Source organism: Lissotriton vulgaris, chromosome 1_2 (genome assembly GCF_964263255.1).
Source record: "Lissotriton vulgaris chromosome 1_2, aLisVul1.2, whole genome shotgun sequence".
NCBI lineage: Eukaryota > Metazoa > Chordata > Amphibia > Caudata > Salamandridae > Lissotriton > Lissotriton vulgaris.
Window position 1 is genome coordinate 294,969,138 of NC_141686.1, and position 22,813 is coordinate 294,991,950.

Below are 22,813 nucleotides of genomic sequence, written 5' to 3' on the forward strand. Positions count from 1 at the left end.
TGTGCATCAGACACATGGGCGCAAAAGAGAGGAAGAAAAGGCAATCTGTGCAGAGGCAAAAGGGAAACAGACTGGGTGGGCGTCAGCTCCCGAGACAGAAAGGGGGAGGGAGACACAGGGGCATCAGAAAGAGGACTAACACTAAAGCACTGGGCATGCACACATCACAGGAGGCAGGAGGAGAAAGGAGACTCGGGGCTAGTTCATCAGAGACCAGAGGAGAAACGGAGCTGCGCGTCAGAAAGGCGAAGAGAGAGGCCTTCGCCTGCAAAAAAACATTAATTGGAGAACAAAACACACGCACACGGCAGGTTAACGAGGCAGAGAGAAGAAAAAAAAAGCACATGATGAAAATGAAAAAAATTCACTCACATAACCTACGTCATTGTTTAAAGATTTTGCAGATTGCGCTAAATCACCCGAGTAAAGCTGCGCACGAGGGCGCACCTCGGGTTAAAGATTCACTAGAGATACTGGTTGAAGAAGCAAACAGATTCCTTCAACCGGCACACCTGTTTCACAGGGTGAGTTGTGCTCAAACCGGTGCTATGCATAACAGGATGAGGGAAGAAAGGATGCATCGTTCAAAAATGCAGAAACACAGGGGCCACACATTAGTAGGCATGTCAGAGTTTATGAGGGGCTCGGGTCATGCATTTCATGCAGGGCCCCACATAGCACAAACACCTTTGCAAGTTAAAACATACATGTATATACTCTGCTTTTATAATGCACAGCAGCGCCAGCATCTGGCGCCATCTGGTGGTGTGACACGCTAGCTACCTCATCATTAATTAATAGGGCAAACCTGCTTCACAACCAAGAGCGTGCCACCCTCCTCCCAGGCTGCCGAGCGCATCAGAGACAGGAAGAGTGAGAAGACACAGGACTTGAGCCTCAGAGACAAGAGGAGAAGAAGACACAGGACCTCAGCATCAGAGACAAGAGGAGTATGAAGACACAGGACCTGAGCATCAGAGACAAGAGGAGTAAGAAGGCACACGGGACCTGAGCATCAGAGAGAAGAGGAGTATGACGACACAGGACCTGAGCCTCAGAGACAAGAGGAGTGAGAAGGAACAGTACCAGAGCATCAGAAACAAGAGGAGTAAGAAGACACAGTACCAGGGCATCAGAGACAAGAGGAGTAAGAAGACACAGTACCAGGGCATCAGAGACAAGAAGAGTAAGAAGACACAGTACCCTAGACACTGCACCCGAGCATCAGAGACAAGAGGAGTAAGAAGGCACAGTACCAGAGCATCAGAGACAAGAGGAGTAAGAAGACACAGGACCCGAGCATCAAAGACAAGAGGAGTAAGAAGACACAGGACCAGAGCATCAGAGACAAGAGGAGGAAGAGGTCACAGGACCCAAGACACAGTACCATCAGACACAAGAAGAGTAAGAAGACACAGTACCCTAGACACCGGACCTGAGCATCAGAGACAAGAGGAGTAAGAAGACATACGACCTGAGCATCAGAGACAAGAGGAGTAAGAAGGCACACAGGACCTGAGCATCAGAGACAAGAGGAGTAAGAAGGCACAGGACCAGAGCATCAGAGACAAGAGGAGTATGAAGACACAGGACCTGAGCATCAGAGACAAGAGGAGTAAGAAGGCACAGGACCTCAACATCAGAGACAAGAGGAGTAAGAAGGCACAGTACCAGAGCATCAGAGACAAGAGGAGTAAGACGGCACAGTACCAGAGCATCAGAGACAAGAGGAGTATGAAGACACAGGACCTCAGCATCAGAGACAAGAGGAGTAAGAAGGCACAGTACCTCAGCATCAGAGACAAGAGGAGTATGAAGACACAGGACCTGAGCATCAGACACAATAGGAGTAAGAAGGCACAGTACCAGTGCATCAGAGAAAAGAGGAGTAAGAAGGTGCACAGGACCGGAGCATCAGAGACAAGAGGAGTAAGAAGGCACAGTACCAGAGCATCAGAGACAAGAGGAGTATGAAGACACAGGACCTGAGCCTCAGAGACAATAGGAGTAAGAAGGCACAGGACCCAAGACACAGGAACTGAGCCTCAGAGACAAGAGGAGTAAGAAGGCACAGGACCCAAGACACAGGAACTGAGCCTCAGAGACAAGAGGAGGAAGAGGTCACAGGACCCAAGACACAGTACCATCACAGACAAGAAGAGTAAGAAGACACAGGACCCAAGACACAGGACCTGAGCCTCAGAGACAAGAGGAGGAAGAGGTCACAGGACCCAAGACACAGTACCATCAGACACAAGAAGAGTAAGAAGACACAGTACCCTAGACACAGGACCTGAGCATCCGAGACAAGAGGAGTAAGAAGGCATATTACCAGAGCATCAGAGACAATAGGAGTAAGAAGGCACAGTACCAGAGCATCAGAGACAAGAGGAGTAAGAAGGCACAGTACCAGAGCATCAGAGACAAGAGGAGTATGAAGACACAGGACCTCAGCATCAGAGACAAGAGGAGTAAGAAGGCACAGTACCAGAGCATCAGAGACAAGAGGAGTATGAAGACACAGGACCTGAGCATCAGAGACAATAGGAGTAAGAAGGGACAGTACCAGAGCATCAGAGACAAGAGGAGTAAGAAGACACAGTACCAGGGCATCAGAGACAAGAGGAGTAAGAAGACACAGTACCCTAGACACTGCACCCGAGCATCAGAGACAAGAGGAGTAAGAAGGCACAGTACCAGAGCATCAGAGACAAGAGGAGTAAGAAGACACAGGACCAGAGCATCAGAGACAAGAGGAGGAAGAGGTCACAGGACCCAAGACACAGTACCATCAGACACAAGAAGAGTAAGAAGACACAGTACCCTAGACACAGGACCTGAGCATCAGAGACAAGAGGAGTAAGAAGGCACAGGACCTCAACATCAGAGACAAGAGGAGTAAGATGGCACAGTACCAGAGCATCAGAGACAAGAGGAGTAAGACGGCACAGTACCAGAGCATCAGAGACAAGAGGAGTATGAAGACACAGGACCTCAGCATCAGAGACAAGAGGAGTAAGAAGGCACAGTACCAGAGCATCAGAGACAAGAGGAGTATGAAGACACAGGACCTGAGCCTCAGAGACAATAGGAGTAAGAAGGCACAGGACCCAAGACACAGGAACTGAGCCTCAGAGACAAGAGGAGTAAGAAGGCACAGGACCCAAGACACAGGAACTGAGCCTCAGAGACAAGAGGAGGAAGAGGTCACAGGACCCAAGACACAGTACCTTCACAGACAAGAAGAGTAAGAAGACACAGGACCCAAGACACAGGACCTGAGCATCAGAGACAAGAGGAGTAAGAAGGCACAGTACCAGAGCATCAGAGACAAGAGGAGTAAGAAGGCACAGTACCAGAGCATCAGAGACAAGAGGAGTATGAAGACACAGGACCTCAACATCAGAGACAAGAGGAGTAAGAAGGCACAGTACCAGAGCATCAGAGACAAGAGGAGTATGAAGACACAGGACCTGAGCATCAGAGACAATGGGAGTAAGAAGGCACAGTACCAGAGCATCAGAGACAAGAGGAGTAAGAAGGCACAGTACCAGAGCATCAGACACAAGAGGAGTAAGAAGGCACAGTACCAGAGCATCAGACACAAGAGGAGTAAGAAGGCACAGTACCTGAGCATCAGAGACAAGAGGAGTAAGAAGGCACAGTACCAGAGCATCAGAGACAAGAGGAGTAAGAAGGCACAGTACCAGAGCATCAGAGACAAGAGGAGTATGAAGACACAGGACCTCAACATCAGAGACAAGAGGAGTAAGAAGGCACAGTACCAGAGCATCAGAGACAAGAGGAGTATGAAGACACAGGACCTGGGCATCAGAGACAATAGGAGTAAACAGGCACCGTACCAGAGCATCAGAGACAAGAGGAGTAAGAAGGTGCACAGGACCTGAGCATCAGAGACCAGAGGAGTATGAAGACACAGGACCTGAGCATCAGAGACAATAAGAGTAAGAAGGCACAGTACCAGAGCATCAGAGACAAGAGGAGTATGAAGACACAGGACCTGAGCCTCAGAGACAAGAGGAGGAAGAGGTCACAGGACCCAAGACACAGTACCATCAGACACAAGAAGAGTAAGAAGACAGTACCCTAGACACAGGACCTGAGCATCCGAGACAAGAGGAGTAAGAAGGCACATTACCAGAGCATCAGAGACAATAGGAGTAAGAAGGCACAGTACCAGAGCATCAGAGACAAGAGGAGTAAGAAGGCACAGTACCAGAGCATCAGAGACAAGAGGAGTATGAAGACACAGGACCTCAGCATCAGAGACAAGAGGAGTAAGAAGGCACAGTACCAGAGCATCAGAGACAAGAGGAGTATGAAGACACAGGACCTGAGCATCAGAGACAATAGGAGTAAGAAGGGACAGTACCAGAGCATCAGAGACAAGAGGAGTAAGAAGACACAGTACCAGGGCATCAGAGACAAGAGGAGTAAGAAGACACAGTACCAGGGCATCAGAGACAAGAGGAGTAAGAAGACACAGTACCAGGGCATCAGAGACAAGAAGAGTAAGAAGACACAGTACCCTAGACACTGCACCCGAGCATCAGAGACAAGAGGAGTAAGAAGGCACAGTACCAGAGCATCAGAGACAAGAGGAGTAAGAAGACACAGGACCAGAGCATCAGAGACAAGAGGAGGAAGAGGTCACAGGACCCAAGACACAGTACCATCAGACACAAGAAGAGTAAGAAGACACAGTACCCTAGACACAGGACCTGAACATCAGAGACAAGAGGAGTAAGAAGGCACAGGACCTCAACATCAGAGACAAGAGGAGTAGGATGGCACAGTACCAGAGCATCAGAGACAAGAGGAGTAAGACGGCACAGTACCAGAGCATCAGAGACAAGAGGAGTATGAAGACACAGGACCTCAGCATCAGAGACAAGAGGAGTAAGAAGGCACAGTACCAGAGCATCAGAGACAAGAGGAGTATGAAGACACAGGACCTGAGCATCAGACACAATAGGAGTAAGAAGGCACAGTACCAGAGCATCAGAGAAAAGAGGAGTAAGAAGGTGCACAGGACCTGAGCATCAGAGACAAGAGGAGTATGAAGACACAGGACCTGAGCCTCAGAGACAAGAAGAGTAAGAAGGCACAGTACCAGAGCATCAGAGACAAGAGGAGTATGAAGACACAGGACCTGAGCATCAGAGACAATAGGAGTAAGAAGGCACAGTACCAGAGCATCAGAGACAAGAGGAGTATGAAGACACAGGACCTGAGCCTCAGAGACAATAGGAGTAAGAAGGCACAGGACCCAAGACACAGGAACTGAGCCTCAGAGACAAGAGGAGTAAGAAGGCACAGGATCCAAGACACAGGAACTGAGCCTCAGAGACAAGAGGAGGAAGAGGTCACAGGACCCAAGACACAGTACCATCACAGACAAGAAGAGTAAGAAGACACAGGACCTGAGCATCAGAGACAAGAGGAGTAAGAAGGCACAGTACCAGAGCATCAGAGACAAGAGGAGTAAGAAGGCACAGTACCAGAGCATCAGAGACAAGAGGAGTATGAAGACACAGGACCTCAACATCAGAGACAAGAGGAGTAAGAAGGCACAGTACCAGAGCATCAGAGACAAGAGGAGTATGAAGACACAGGACCCGAGCATCAGAGACAATAGGAGTAAGAAGGCACAGTACCAGAGCATCAGAGACAAGAGGAGTAAGAAGGTGCACAGGACCTGAGCATCAGAGACAAGAGGAGTATGAAGACACAGGACCTGTGCCTCAGAGACAAGAGGAGTAAGAAGGCACAGTACCAGAGCATCAGAGACCAGAGGAGTATGAAGACACAGGACCTGAGCATCAGAGACAATAAGAGTAAGAAGGCACAGTACCAGAGCATCAGAGACAAGAGGAGTATGAAGACACAGGACCTGAGCCTCAGAGACAAGAGGAGGAAGAGGTCACAGGACCCAAGACACAGTACCATCAGACACAAGAAGATTAAGAAGACACAGTACCCTAGACACAGGACCTGAGCATCCGAGACAAGAGGAGTAAGAAGGCACAGTACCAGAGCATCAGAGACAATAGGAGTAAGAAGGCACAGTACCAGAGCATCAGACACAAGAGGAGTAAGAAGGCACAGTGCCAGAGCATCAGAGACAAGAGGAGTATGAAGACACAGGACCTCAGCATCAGAGACAAGAGGAGTAAGAAGGCACAGTACCAGAGCATCAGAGACAAGAGGAGTATGAAGACACAGGACCTGAGCATCAGAGACAATAGGAGTAAGAAGGGACAGTACCAGAGCATCAGAGACAAGAGGAGTATGAAGACACAGGACCTGAGCCTCAGAGACAAGAGGAGGAAGAGGACACAGGACCTGAGCATCAGAGACAAGAGGAGTAAGAAGGCACAGGACCCTAGACACAGGAACTGAGCCTCAGAGACAAGAGGAGGAAGAGGTCACAGGACCCAAGACACAGTACCATCACAGACAAGAAGAGTAAGAAGACACAGGACCCAAGACACAGTACCATCACAGACAAGAAGAGTAAGAAGACACAGTACCCTAGACACAGGACCTGAGCCTCAGAGACAAGAGGAGTAAGAAGACACAGTACCAGAGCATCAGAGACAAGAGGAGTAAGAAGACACAGGACCTGAGCATCAGAGACAAGAGGAGTAAGAAGGCACAGTACCAGAGCATCAGAGACAAGAGGAGTAAGAAGGCACAGTACCAGAGCATCAGAGACAAGAGGAGTAAGAAGACACAGGAGCTGAGCCTCAGAGACAAGAGGAGGAAGAAGACACAGGACCTGAGCATCAGAGACAAGAGGAGTAAGAAGGCACAGTACCAGAGCATCAGAGACAAGAGGAGTATGAAGACACAGGACCTGAGCATCAGAGACAAGAGGAGTAAGAAGGCACAGTACCAGAGCATCAGAGACAAGAGGAGTAAGAAGGTGCACAGGACCTGAGCATCAGAGACAAGAGGAGTAAGAAGAGATACGACCTGAGCATCAGAAACAAGAGGAGTAAGAAGAGATATGACCTGTGCATCAGAGACAAGAGGAGTAAGAAGACATACGACCTGAGCATCAGAGACAAGAGGAGTAAGAAGAGATACGATCTGAGCATCACAGACAAGAGGAGTAAGAAGACAGACGACCGGAGCATCAGAGACAAGAAGAGTTTGAAGACACAGTACCAGAGCATCAGAGACAAGAGAAGTAAGAAGGTGCACAGGACTTGAGCAGAGACAAGAGAAGTAAGAAGACATACAACCTGAGCATTAGAGACAAGAGGACTAAGAAGGCGCACAGGACCTGAGTATCAGAGACAAGAGGAGTAAGAAGACATACGACCTGAGCATCAGAGACAAGAGGAATAAGAAGACGCACAGGACCTGAGCATCAGAGACAAGAGGAGTAAGAAGATATACGACCTGAGCATCAGAGACAAGAGGAGTAAGAAGACATACGACCTGAGCATCAGAGACAAGAGGAGTGAGAAGGTGCACAGGACCTCAGCATCAGAGACAAGAGGAGTAAGAAGACATACGACCGGAGCATCAGAGACAAGAGGAGTAAGAAGACATACGACCGGAGCATCGGAGACAAGAGGAGTAAGAAGACATACGACCGGAGCATCAGAGACAAGAAGAGTATGAAGACACAGTACCAGAGCATCAGAGACAAGATGAGTAAGAAGACACAGGACCTGCGCATCAGAGACAAGAGGAGTAAGAAGACACAGGACCTGAGCATCAGAGACAAGAGGAGTAAGAAGGCGCACAGTACCTCAGCATCAGAGACAAGAGGAGTAAGAAGACACAGGACCAGAGCATCAGAGACAAGAATAGTAAGAAGACACATGACCTGAGCATCAGAGACAGGGGGGAGTAAGAAGGCGCACAGGACCTCAGCATCTGAGACAAGAGGAGTAAGAAGGCGCACAGGACCTCAGCATCAGAGACAAGAGAAGTAAGAAGGTGCACAGGACTTGAGCAGAGACAAGAGAAGTAAGAAGACATACGACCTGAGCATTAGAGACAAGAGGACTAAGAAGGCGCACAGGACCTGAGTATCAGAGACAAGAGGAGTAAGAAGACATACGACCTGAGCATCAGAGACAAGATGAGTAAGAAGACACAGGACCTCAGCATCAGAGACAAGAGGAGTAAGAAGGCGCACAGGACCTCAGCATCAGAGACAAGAGGAGTAAGAAGGCGCCCAGTACCTCAGCATCAGAGACAAGAGGAATAAGAAGACACAGAACCTGAGCATCAGAGACAAGAGGAGTAAGAAGGCACACAGGACCTGAGCATCAGAGACAAGAGGAGTAAGAAGGCACAGTACCAGAGCATCAGAGAAAAGGAGTAAGAAGAAACAGGACCAAAGACAGTAGACCTGAGCATCAGAGACAAGAATAGTAAGAAGACGCAGGACCTGAGCATCAGAGACAAGAGGATTAAGAAGAAACAGAACCCAAGTCAGTAGACCTGAGTATCAGAGAAAAGAGGAGTATGAAGACACAGGACCTGAGCATCAGAGACAAGAGGAGTATGAAGACACAGGACCTGAGCATCAGAGACAAGAGGAGCAAGAAGAGACAGGACCAGAGCATCAGAGACAAGAGGAGTATGAAGACACAGGACCTGAGCATCAGAGACAAGATGAGTAAGAAGACACAGGACCTGAGCATCAGAGACAAGATGAGTAAGAAGACACAGGACCTGAGCATCAGAGACAAGAGGAGTATGAAGACACAGGACCTGAGCATCAGAGACAAGATGAGTAAGAAGACACGGGACCTGAGCATCAGAGACAAGAGGAGTAAGAAGAAACAGGACCCAAGACAGTAGACCTGAGTATCAGAGAGAAGAGGAGTAAGAAGACACAGGACCTGAGCATCAGAGACAAGAGGAGTATGAAGACACAGGACCTGAGCATCAGAGACAAGATGAGTAAGAAGACACGGGACCTGAGCATCAGAGACAAGAGGAGTAAGAAGAAACAGGACCCAAGACAGTAGACCTGAGTATCAGAGAGAAGAGGAGTAAGAAGACACAGGACCTGAGCATCAGAGACAGGGGGAGTAAGAATACACAGGACCGGAGCATCAGAGACAGGGGGAGTAAGAAGACACAGGACCGGAGCATCGACACATTAGGAGAGATGCAGGTTTCAGCATCAAAGACAAGAGGAGAAAGAATACTGGGACTTTGCATCCAAGAAAGAAGACCCAACCTGAACTCCGAGACAGGAGGCAACAGACCCAGGCCTTTAAGCATCAGAGGCCGGACCTGGGCCTCGGTGACAGAAGGCAGACACAGCATCAGAAGCAGGAGGCAGACACAGACTTGTAAGCATCAGAGGCAGCACAGAGGGACATGCAATAGATGAAGTGTACTGTACATGGAGAGGGAGGGGTCAGGCCTTGGGGTAGCAGTGGATAGAGGGTACAATACAAGGAGGGGTGGTCCTCTGTGTAGCAGAGAGAGGTGTAGGCAATGGATAGAGAGTACAATGCATGGAGGGGCGCCCTGTGGGACGCAGAGAGGGGGGGGGGGAGGGCTGCCCATGCACACAGAGAGGGGGGGGCTGTCCAAGCACACAGAGAGGGGGGGGCTGTCCATGCACACAGAGAGGGGGGGCTGTCCATGCACACAGAGAGGGGGGGCTGTCCATGCACACAGAGAGGGGGGGCTGTCCATGCACACAGAGAGGGGGGGGCTGTCCATGCACACAGAGAGGGGGGGGGCTGTCCATGCACACAGAGAGGGGGGGGCTGTCCATGCACACAGAGAGGGGGGGGCTGTCCATGCACACAGAGAGGGGGGGGCTGTCCATGCACACAGAGAGGGGGGGGCTGTCCATGCACACAGAGAGAGGAGCTGTCCATGCACACAGAGAGAGGAGCTGTCCATGCACACAGAGAGAGGGGCTGTCCATGCACACAGAGAGAGGGGCTGTCAATGCACACAGAGAGAGGAGCTGTCCATGGAGCTGTCCATGCACACAGAGAGAGGGGCTGTCAATGCACACAGAGAGGAGCTGTCCATGCACACAGAGAGAGGGGCTGTCAATGCACACTGAGAGAGGGCCTCTCCATGCACACAGAGAGAGGAGCTGTCCGTGCACACAGAGAGAGGAGCTGTCCGTGCACACAGAGAGAGGAGATGTCCGTGCACACAGAGAGAGGAGATGTCCGTGCACACAGAGAGAGGAGCTGTCCATGCACACAGAGAGAGGAGCTGTCCATGCACACAGAGAGAGGAGCTGTCCATGCACACAGAGAGAGGGGCTGTCCATGCACACAGAGAGAGGGGCTGTCCATGCACACAGAGAGAGGGGGGGCTGTCCATGCACACAGAGAGAGGAGCTGTCCATGGAGCTGTCCATGCACACAGAGAGAGGGGCTGTCAATGCACACTGAGAGAGGAGCTGTCCATGGAGCTGTCCATGCACACAGAGAGAGGGGCTGTCAATGCACACTGAGAGAGGAGCTGTCCATGGAGCTGTCAATGCACACTGAGAGAGGGCCTCTCCATGCACACACAGAGAGGAGCTGTCCATGCAGCTGCCCATGCACACAGAGAGAAGGGCTGCCCATGCACACAGAGAGAGGGGCTGCCCATGCACACAGAGAGAGGGGCTGCCCATGCACACAGAGAGAGGGGCTGCCCATGCACACAGTGTGAGGGGCAGCCAATGCACACAGTGTGAGGAGCTGTCCGTGCACACAGAGAGGAGCTGTCCGTGCACACAGAGAGAGGAGCTGTGAGAGGAGCTGTCCGTGCACACAGAGAGAGGAGCTGTCCGTGCACACAGAGAGAGGGGCTGTCCGTGCACACAGAGAGAGGAGATGTCCGTGCACACAGAGAGAGGAGCTGTCCGTGCACACAGAGAGAGGAGCTGTCCGTGCACACAGAGAGAGGAGATGTCCATGCACACAGAGAGAGGGGCTGTCCATGCACACAGAGAGAGGGGGGGCTGTTCATGCACACAGAGAGAGGGGGGCTGTTCATGCACACAGAGAGAGGGGGGGCTGTTCATGCACACAGAGAGAGGGCCTCTCCATGCACACAGAGAGAGGGGCTGTCCATGCACACAGAGAGAGGGCCTCTCCATGCACACAGAGAGAGGGGCTGCCCATGCACACAGAGAGAGGGGCAGCCAATGCACACAGAGAGAGGGGCTGTCCATGCACACAGAGAGAGGGCCTCTCCATGCACACAGAGAGAGGGGCTGTCCGTGCACAGGGTCCCCTCGGTCTCACCTGGGCTCCGGCAGCACGATCTTCTTGCTGGCCCTGGCCGCCGGGGTGCTCTTGCTCTTCTCCATGGCCATCAGGTAGCTGACATCTGCTAGCACTGCCTCCAGGTCGGCCATCTTGGCTGTCTGCTCTCCTCTCCTCCTCACTCACAGCCGTCACCCCCCTGGGTCTCCCCAGAGCCCCCTCCTGGGTGCTGCTGCTCAGGGCCCGAGGCTCATCCGGGGCAGGGCTCCCCCGCAGGGGTGGGCTGGGGGTCCTGCCTGCCCCCCTGGGGCAGCTGCACAGGTGTTCAGCAGGGGTTAGCTCCCTCCAGGGGTGGGGGTCTCTGCACAGTCCTGGGGAGGGGGGGCCTTCGGATCTACTGAGGCCCCCTCAGGCCCCGTGTGCTGCTGCTCAGGTGCACTCTCTTAGGCCCTTGTCTGCTGGTGGTGCTGCTCAGAGCCAGGTGCACACGTTGATGGGGGTCTCTGCTCAGACTGGGAGGCCCCTTTGGTCCCTTGCACTGGAGCACCCTGGGGTCACTCCCTCCTGGGTGGGGGTCCTGCTGAGTCCTGGGTGTTCCTCTGACCCCTTGAGTGCTGGTGCACACTGGGGGATCCGGATCAGCCTGGGCGCCCCCTCAGGCCTCGTGTCTGCTAGTGGTGCTGCTCAGAGCCTGGTGCACAGTTGGGGGGGTCCCCCTCAGGCCCCTACTCTGCTGGCGGTGATAGGTTCAGTCCCGAGTGTCCCTCAGGGTCCTTGTCTGCTGGTGGAGCTGCTCAGAGCCTGGTGCACACTGGTGGGGGTCGTGCTCAGTCCCGAGTGTCACTCAGGGTCCTCGTCTGCTGGTGCTGCTGCTCAGGTGCACACTGGGGGTCAGCCCCGTGTAGAGTGGGGGCCCTGCTCAGTCCCGGGTGTCACTCGGGGTCCTTGTCTGCTAGTGGTACTGCTCAGAGCCTGGTGCACACTGGTGGGGGTCGTGCTCAGTCCCGAGGGTCCCTCGGGGTCCTCGTCTGCTGGTGCTACTGCTCAGGTGCACCCTGGGGGTCAGCCCCCTGTAGAGTGGGGGACCTGCTCCGTCCCGGGTGTCCCTCGGGCCCCTGCTCTGCTGGCGGTGATGGTCAGGTGCACACTGGGGTTCAGTCCCAAGGCCCCTGGTCTGCTAGTGCTGCTGCTCAGAGCCAGGTGCACTCTGGGGAGTCGGCCCCCTCCCGGGCGTGGGGGGGATCCTGCTCAGGGCCCCCAGGGCAGGACGCAGGGGCTGCAGCCAGGGCGGGGGCTCCCTGGGGGTGAAGATGGCTCCAGCCTGCAGGAAGCCAGCCTGCCTCCCTCTTCCTCTTTGCAGCTCGCTCTGTGTGAGGAAGAGGAGGGTGGGGAGGAGGGCTCTCAGTCCCAGGGACAGGCGGAGGCTCCCTCTTAAAGGGGCCGCGCAGCCTCCCGGCCGGGCCAGGGCCCCCCCTGCTGGCAGCGGGCAGAGGAGGGGGCGGGGCTCAGACCGATGAGGGGGGGCAGAGATAGAGGCGCTACAATGACACCCGGCACTTACTGGGAGGGAAAATGGGGAGGGGCATGATCTGCGGGGGGCGGGTGGGGGCAAACAGAGGGAAGGGCGGCAGCAGCAACAACAGAGAAGAGAGAAAGGGACACAAAAATACTGAGCACAGAAACTGGGGAGAAAAGATGGAGGGGGGAGGGGGCGAAAACAAAGAGGGGGGAGGCCAGGGGATCCGGTGGGGGGGGGGGGGGATAAAGGTGAGAGCGGGACACAATGACAAGGGGGCGTACTCACAAACTGTGTAAAAACGAATACAATAAAATAATAAAAAATATAAAAGACGGCAAAATCGTGAGGTGCAAAAGGGAGAGATGGGGCAAATTAGAGGGGAAACTCAGAGACAGCGGGGGGAGGGGGGCAGCTGGAGAACAAAAGAGATAACAGAAGGAGGCAGAGGGGAGTCAGCAAGGGGGCGGCGAGGCAGGGTCTCAAGTCAAAAGATGGGTCCGAGTCACATACGGGGGGGGGGGGGGGCATGGGGAGGTCAGAATACGAAACAATTACCGTCCAGTAATTATTGTTCTCGTTGCGTAGCACTCTTGTAGCGCTCAGTGTGTAATTATTCTGGCATCAGGGCGCCTTCGTGCTGGGAGGTCTGTCTTGCGACATATTGCTGTAAGGTGGCGTCACGCATCATCAAACATGTCCTTATCTCACATTCCCCCAAGGGTTTTTTCAAACACTGCATTCTAGGCGCAATGGGCCAGTCATAGCGCTTACATTTTGACAGATTTCAAAGAGCACTTGAGGGGGTTTAGTACTAAACACATTGGCAGTACTGTGAAATGTGGCATTTGGAATGGTCTTGGGGCCTTTGATGGCGCACAGTCGTGTTCCCCTGCCCTGGGTGCCCGGATGCGTGGACCCGACATCCGGGCGTTTGATGTTGCCCCAGCCTTGCTCTCATCTGCTGTGTGCCTAGACGCCTGGACGTGCATGTCTCCTCACACACGAGACGTCCTGGACTGGAGGGGGCATCGTTGTGACCAGACCCTCTCGTCTCGGTCACTGTGGTGGAGGCAGCCAGGGCACTCGTCAGGAGACCCCTGCAGCTTGCACGGCCCATCGCCCCTGCCACGCTGCCCTGGACAGTAACAACACAACCACTAACCATCGCACTCCGACGAGTGTTTCAATTCGGACCATTCCGGGCCCCTAAAACATTAAGAATTGCTTGGGTGGCAGGTAATAGTTTTTTATTTTTTTAAGTTGTTTTTATTAAATGAACAGGTAGGGCGAAAAAGCATACATTTGCGACATCACGAAACATATACATTGCAGGTATAATCAAGCGAATCTAGTATTCCAGTCACATAATATTAGGACACAATCTGAAGCAACACAACAGTACAGTATCTCATACAAGAACAGTGGCAACCCTCAGTCCGAGGTGATCTCATCCTCGACTAGTCGTGGTGGCTCGCATATATAACCTCTGAACTTATTCCAGGCACCCCATATTTTCTCCCATTTCCCAGGGCATCCTCGGTGGACAAACACCGCTTTTTCCGCCACCATTGCATCATCCATGTCCCTACACCAGTTCCTGAGCGTAGGCAGCACATCGAAGCCCCACAGCTTGGTGGGGGTATATTGCGTTTCGCCACCATCATACCCAACATGGCCCAATCCTGTTGGCGGTGTGTTAAGTCATTAGGCTCCCATACATTCAGTAAACAGCGTCGGGGATCAGGCAAAAGGGAAACTGCCAGAGTCTGAGAAATGGTACGCATTGCCGCCGTCCAGTACATTGCCACACGACCACAGTTCCATATAGTATGGTAGAATGTCCCCTCTTCCCCACACCCACACAGACAATACACATGAGACGCCTTCCCTATCTTGTATAACGTCGTTGTGGTGTGGTACGTGCGGTGTAGTATTATAAGTTCGACTACTTTGAGCCTGGAGGGTTTAGCTGTTTCCCGAGGGGAGGAAAGGGCCTCCTGCCACTCGGAATCGTCAAATGTGCCAACGTCTCGAGACCAGTTCAACTTCAGTTTGGACGTCATGTCAGGAAGGTTGTTAACCAACTTTCGGTATGTGAAGGATGTTGCTTTAGCCGTCATTTGTGATGATACCAGAACATTGAAGGCGTCTGTGTGCTTTGTACCAAAGATGCACCGTATGACGTGTAGGGCCTATTAAGTCCGACGGCGTCCGGCGGCTGTAGAGATTGCCCATCAGTCCTCTAGACTCCAAACACTGTCTGTCTGCAAAGTATACCAGCTCAGTCTGAGGGGTATGAAGCCAGTAATTTATTTGCTTGAGGTGGGCCGCCCAATAGTACAGTTCGATATTTGGGAGTGCTATGCCAACGTCATACCAGTCTTTTACCAATTTGTCTTGTGCAGTGCGAGCTGGTTTTCCATCCCACAATAGGCCGGAGACCGTCGCAGCTATCGCTTCAAAATAAGATGCCTGGACCACAAATGGTGTATTTTCTAGGAGGTACAGGAAGCGTGGGAGTGACATCATTTTATATAGGGCCGCCTTACCTAGGAGTGTGAGGGGGAGAGCCCGCCACACCTTCACGTCGCATTTGAAACGGTCCAGTAGTGGCCTCAGATTCAAAGTATAGAATTCATTTGGGTCCGACGTGACATATATACCCAAATATTTGAACGCCGTAGTAGTAGGTCGTAAGGGGCAGCTCGCGGGAAGCACAGGCGGGAGGCCAGCGAGAACAAAGAGGACAGATTTGGACCAATTAATCCTGTAACCTGACACTCTTCCGAATTTTTCACGTACAGGTAATAGTCATTTTTAATGTAAATTGAATGTATAATTAACTGTTGTTGTGGTCATCTCAAACAGCGCCACCTTGTGGCGAACTGCCTATACGCTGGTGTTGACAAGTGCCAAGCACCGGAAACCACAGGCTCAAATGAAGCACTAAGTAGAGGCATACTGGCTCACTTGTGTAAAGTTGTGCTTCTATGCACTAATCAGATACTAGCTCTAAAGCCCCAAGTGTGTGCTGCGCATGTTTCGGCTTGTGGCCTGCGTGGTACATGATTGGTGTTTGTGAGTGAGCCAGAGGAATGGAGGCCGGTAGGATCCATTTCGGAGGGAGGAAACCTGAAATGGGGAGAGAGGAGGCAAGGTGCCTTTTGAAATTCCGTTAGGCCATTTGCTGAGAGGGGTACAAAAGGGGGTGGTGATGGACGGAGCATCTGAATCAATCAAACACTCACACCCAGTCAAAAGATCTGGGTTTGATCCATCACCGTTCTTTAGCCCACTCTGCCACCCCAGTTCAGACATGGCTATATGCAAATCAGTCTGACCCTGTGCCTCATGGGAACAGTCCAGCCCGAACTGCCAAGCCATGTCTTCCCTGGACCGGAAACAAGCTTCCGAGGACCGGTTTCTGGTATTCCAGCCGTCTTTAGCCCGGCTTGCTTGAATCCAGTGGCAAAGTGAGCAAGGGACTCACGTCTGAGCATACCCTGCCACACTTATGGCAGCCAAAAGCGGTACAAAAGTGGGTGGTGATGGACGTCCATCACCACCCCCTTTTGTACCGCATTTGCTGAGAGGGGTAGCTGATCAGTCTCGCTGAAGGACTGCCCTTAAGTAGATAGTGGGAGTGAAGGGCGGGGCAGCAGTCTCTATGTTCAAGGTGAGGGACCCCTTAGGTTAGGCTGACTTTCGTCTTTATCCTGATCACTATTCGATGTGATTGATGGCAGCTAGGTGTAGAAGGATCGTACCTCTTTGTGACTTTGTTTTGGGTGCTCCAGGCTGGAGACTGAACAGCTGTGAGCAGCATCACTTTACACAAGCTCTGTGTCCGGAGAGCAGCCTGCAGAGGACACTTGAAATGAAGACTAGCCCAACCCGGCTCTGAGAGTGCAGGGACCAGATCCACATCTCTGCCCTGCTTTGACTGTATAAACTGGATTGATATGTCCGGTCTGCTTTGACTATAAAGTGGGACCCAGTGACCCACTCATTCTTCCTGTTCTGAGTTCTCTTAGACCAATGACGAGAGGAAACCTGGGCCGGGGAAGGTGCAGCCGGACCCAATGGGGGCCCAGGTCAAACGCCGCTCGGAAGCAGAAAGCCCCCTCCCCCCCCCCGTCACGGAAAGCCCACAGTGAACAGCTTTGGTCGCCCCGAAGTAGCCGCTGGCCCCCCAAACCAGGGAGCGAGGTGGCAAACGGCTGGGGGGTTGAGAAGGGGCACAGGGCCCAGTACTGACATTCAACCCCCCCAGACGAAGTCAAAATACCACCCACACACGTCAAAGGAAGAGGGCGTCGCACCCGTAGGGTAGCAGAGAGGGTCGGAAGAAACCCAGAAAAGGTACACAAAAGAGAAAATTATTAGAGGTAGACGGAAGGCTCACACAGGGTCCTTGGGATGCCTCATGGCTGGAGCACTGAGGGAGCTAACGACAGCACACAGCCACAGGCAGAGTAGATAAGATGCTCCCACAGGGTCCTTGGGATGCCTCACGGCTGGGGCACTGAGGGAGCCAACGACAGCACACAGCCACAGGCAGAGTAGATAAGATGCTCCCACTGGGTCCTTGGGATGCCTCACGGCTGGGGCACTGAGGGTGCTAAATGATAGCACACAGCCATTTGGCGGAGCTTCGTCATTTGGAAAACCAAGAGAGAAGGGTCACATGTAGCCAAGATAGTACACGGACTACATGTACAAAGGTACTGGGCCACTTACTCTCTAGATGACTCAGCCTCTATGTTTATCCAAGGTGTAAGGACTGGTGGAGTGCAGTGCAAGTGCAGAGTGCAAGTGTGATAAAAATGACTAGAGGGACAAAAAATATGTTTATTGGGGATTGTCCAACTGCCATGTATTAAAAACCGCCTGATAGTTTTGAAAAATGTTTTACTATCATTTGGCTAATAGTGAGGTCAACATGTTTCAGCCGAGAGGGTTACTAACCCGGCTTTCTTCAGGACCTAAAAAGATGTTGTGTGCTACTGCAAATGTATCAATTTTATCAAAACAAACAATAGTAAATTAGTACGAAGAAAATGGATCAGTGGTTGTTCACCACCCTACCAGACATATGTCTCATATGTGTGTGGTTTCCAAAGTTAATTCTTCATCCCTGTGAAAAAAGAAAACATTATCAAGGATAGTGCTACTCACTTTGAGGAAGTGAACTGTACAAAGTGCTCAAAAAACAGGGAGGTTCAATCTATCACATTATCGTGCAATCATTGTACACGACCAGTCCCTTAAGCCATTACGTGCTTTCTTCATTGGAAAAATTGTGGAATTCATTATTTCGTGTATTGCAGAGTGCCATCACCTCATGGGTCACTGCTTCCTCAAATATTGTCACCTGAGATGGAACTTGGTAGGTTAAAGGAGTGAAATTAGATTTAGGACGTAGTCCTGTGTTGTTAATTCCTGCTTCCTGGGTCGTGGTGTCACTTTCTTTATCTTTAAAGAAAAAGTACAATCGTATTTTCCTGAAAAAAACTTCCAGTTCACACCTCAATTTGAAAGGGTCTCCTGTGTGTGTGGGTACGTATCCTAATCCCTTGCTAAGGACCAATTATTCTTTCTCTGACAGAGTGTGGGAACTGAGGTTGACTACTAGCTCAGTCATTCTGCCGTCTGGTTGGTAGGTTGCTGCTGCCCTACTCTGCTCCTTGTGTTGGGGAAGGATGGGTCTGCCTCCCAACGAACAGTTGGTGTTCCTCTTCTTTTCCCTCGACTGCGGACTCGGCCCCGGCCTAAAAAAGACTGGTCTGGGAAAAATTGTTGTGGAGGGTACGGTTGTATGTGTGGTAGAAAAGGAGGTGGTTGAAAACCCCAGGGGCCTGGTGGCCACCATTGGCCTTGGTTCTGGTAATAGCCCTGCATGCCACGTCTCTTATTGGGTCTACGTAACATTCCTCTGCCCCTCATCTGTGATACGTACAATGAAGAAAGACGTACCCTCCAAGGCCTGACACAAGATGATACTTTTATCATTAAGGCAGCAGACAAGGGGGGAGCCATTGTCCTACAAGATTTAGAAACATATCGGGCAGAATGTTTAAGACAATTGGCAGATACTAAGTCCTCCTTACGGTTGGAATCAGACCCCACCCCCAGACTTAGCTTAGAAATTAAACAACTAGTGGAGGAAGCAGAATCCGAAGGTTGGATCACACCCCACGAGGCAAATATATTTGATCACCACACACCCAGTTATGCCGTATTTTTACTGCTTGCCGAAAATTCACAAGGTCCAGCGACCCCCCCCCCCCGGACGTCCCATCATTTCCGGGGTAGGGTCGTTGTTAGAACCATTATCCACATTTGTTGACTTTTTTCCTGCGCCCCCTGGTGGCAGAGATGCCGACCTACTTAAAGGACACTGCAGACTTACTCCGTATCCTACCTACTATCGAGTTCAATGCATCCACAGATTTATTGGTAAGCCTTGATGTGGAGTCATTATATACGTGTATCCCTCAGCAAGAGACTCTCGATTCCATCAGAGGTCTACTTGACACACGAGATCTCAACAGTATTACACCAGTCACATTCATCATGGAATGTGCAAGACTAGCCATGATGGAGAATTACTTTCAATTTGAAGACCAGATCTTTCTTCAGATCTCAGGAACCTCGATGGGTAGTGTATTTGCACAGAGCCTCGCCAATCTTTATGTTCACCTTTTTGAACAGAACCATGTCCTCAACCACAGCAACCCGTTTTTCCATCAGGTGTTGCTGTGGAAGAGATATATAGATGACATTCTGGTGATTTGGCGAGGCTCCGTTACCGAGATCACCACCTTCCATACATGGCTCAATCAACAAAATCCTTTTTTGAGATTCACCATTGAGTCTAGTAAAGTGAGATTATCCTTTCTAGATATCTCCATCTTCGAAGACAATGGGCAATTACAATGTGAACTCTTCAAAAAGCCCATGTCAAGAAATTCCTTACTGGCCTTCGACAGCCATCACCCCGGAGCCCTACGCGAAAATCTTCCCGTAGGCCAATTTTTAAGAGTACGCAGAAACTGTTCAACACCAGTACTCTTTCATAAACATGCCCAAGCTTTGTCATCACAGCTCCAGGCCCGTGAGTACCCCAAACGGCTGATACGAAGAGCGTGGAAGAGAGCCTCCAACGTCAACCGGGATGCCTTGCTTGACCAAAGCGTGGCCAAACCAGTAACCGACAGGCTCACATTTGTCAACACCTTCTGCACACTGTCTAATAAAATACAGAAGACGGTTCGCAAACATTGGCGTATTCTCAACATTGCCTCAGAGAAGATTCTGCAACCTTTGTTTGCCTTCAAACGAGGCCCTAGCTTGCGTGACAGCCTTGTACACACTCGGCCCAGACGCCAGTTGACATCTGAAACCAACATTCTCTGGGGACTCCCACCGGTACGTGGTCACTACCCTTGTGGCTCGTGTAGTGTTTGTCCCCAGACTACGAAGACCGAATCTGTAGATATCGGGACCGATCGGCCATGGATTCTGCGTAGTCACACCAATTGTAACACTGATCGTGTGGTTTACATGATTACTTGCCCTTGCTCCTTGAGATACGTGGGCCACACCATTCGCAAAATTAAGTTGCGCATCAGCGAGCACAAAAGCACCATACTATGTGGGAAACAAGCTACCTGTCTAACTAATCACTTTCTAAGTGCCAAACATCAGCCTGACGACATGAGATGGGTGATACTCGAACACCCGATGATTCCGCAACATGTGACGGATATCTCCAGATTTCTTTTCATCAGGGAGCAAAGATGGATTTTCAGACTTAAGACTGACACAGAAGGTCTGAACAACAATATTCCCTGGGTGCAGATCTGAGCTCTAGACTTGTTATACCTACAGGGCTATATTGTTACCAAACAACCTCCAACCATAACAATTTGGGCAGTAATAATATATCAGACATCTGCCAAATTTCTAGTGTTGTACCAGTGAATACATTTGAATCAGATTCAGTACCTCGAATTGTATCAGCTACGATTTCCACTCTTAATATCATTGCTATTCTTTTAGGCATCTCATGTCTACACTATCTTTGGGAGATTCGCCCAGACATGACTGCCTAATTGATAATCCATCCTTCATACGAATCTGTTGAGCGGCAAGACAAAATTCCCCTTCGTAATGACTGAGAACTAGACTTCGTTTTTGAAATACACCCTAAGTATGATCTTCCCTAAACTACCAGTTTTCTCTTTTTCTGATTGATTAAATCTCTTGGCCTACGGGTTTGCTGACTATCTGTACTTGTAATATAGAGATTTCAGAAAAATAGAGATGTCAAGAAGGACTACCCTATAATGAATAATTGAATCGGGACTCAGGTCTCGATTCTGCTATCTGTACGAATTTCCCTTTACACACTGTCTGCGTAAGGTTTTTGGTGTCCGATTGGATTATTTCGATGTAGCCCACACTCGCTCAGATTGAAATACACCGCAGGAAAGTTCCGCATACCCCTGTTTACATATATTCAACATACTTTCCTGGCGAACTAATCGGCGCCGTTCCTGGGCTTGTGCTGACGCTGCTCAAAAGCTTGAAATACACCAGGCGCACACAGGCGTTCCAACACTGAATGCGCAAGAGCACTCGGGTACGGTATTAAACAACAAGCATGCCTTTTCGCATCCTCTCTAAAGAAAAACGCAGGATGAAAGCTGCGCCTGCGCATTCTGACATAATCCTACGGGCATGCGCTGATGATCAGCACGATGGGCACACGCTAGCGCAGAGTGTTTCAAAACTCCGTGACGAGCCGCGATATTCCAAAACAGCGGTGAGTCTGCATTGGATAATTAATTAATTGGTGTGCATTATCCAATCAGCACAAGTATAAGAACAGACTCCCTACCTTCCTCGGCACCTACCAGGTTGCTTGCAGACTGCCCCGAGGTACCGACGGATAGGTAAGTCCAGAGCTATAGTATTCGTAAGGCATTCCAACCTGGACTATTGTTGTGTAACTTGCCTCTAGTCAAAATAGCCTAGCGCTAACCTATTTTTATCACTCTTGACTTGGCCCTTTTGGTGAAGAAATCTAATAATAGCATCACTATGGCCACTAGAGAACATAGTTCTCCCACTCTTCAAAACATTGTTATTGAAACAACTACCACCAGTAATATCTATTAGGTGCCCTTTTGAGTCAGCAAAATTGCATAAATCCTTACTGTGTAACCGTTCTCTGGTCCCCCTGTTTTTGTTCAACCTTGGTTATAACCATAGAGTCTGGCAAAATAAGTTATGGTCAGAGTTTTGGCAATGTCCCCAGTGGGGCTAGCGGGTCCGGCCACCGGAACAATGCGGCATGTGGGCATATAAGATAGAGGTTTTTGTAGAGAGTTTTCTCAGGGGTATGCAAGTAAGTTTATACAATCACTTGTTGTTCCCCCATGATCTCTTTTGGGTTCCACTAGAGCGGGGCCTCACACACCGAGCAATCGCCGGGCGAGGTGAGGCTTACCCCCCCACAAGGCTGGGTGAGTACTTTTACTGCAATTTTTTCTATTTTTCCTACTTTTCCCATCTTTAGCACGTAATGGCTTAAGGGACTGGTCGTGTACAATGATTGCACGATAATGTGATAGATTGAACCTCCCTGTTTTTTGAGCACTGTGTACAGTTCACTTCCTCAAAGTGAGTAGCACTATCCTTGATAAATCTTTCTTTTTTCACAGGGATGAAGAATTAACTTTGGAAACCACACACATAGGAGACATATGTCTGGTAGGGTGGTGAAAAACCACTGATCCATTTTCTTCGTACTAATTTACTATTGTTTGTTTTGATAAAATTGATACATTTGCAGTAGCACACAACATCTTTTTAGGTCCTGAAGAAAGCCGGGTTAGTAACCCTCTCGGCTGAAACATGTTGACCTCACTATTAGCCAAATGATAGTAAAACATTTTTCAAAACTATCAGGCGGTTTTTAATACATGGCAGTTGGACAATCCCCAATAAACATATTTTTTGTCCCTCTAGTCATTTTTATCACACTTGCACTCTGCAC

At 50.6% G+C, this 22,813-nt stretch overlaps 1 protein-coding gene across 1 annotated transcript in view; it reads right to left on the minus strand.

The window, feature by feature from the left end:
* GRK2 (G protein-coupled receptor kinase 2) overlaps positions 1-12,581 on the minus strand; it is a 275,720-nt gene extending 263,139 nt beyond the window's left edge. The window contains exon 1 of the mRNA XM_086953270.1: positions 11,268-12,581. Coding sequence (XP_086809396.1) covers positions 11,268-11,380 — 113 coding nt within the window. The 5' untranslated portion in view covers positions 11,381-12,581. The remainder of the gene's footprint in view (positions 1-11,267) is intronic.
* Between the last annotated feature and the right edge of the window lie 10,232 nt (positions 12,582-22,813).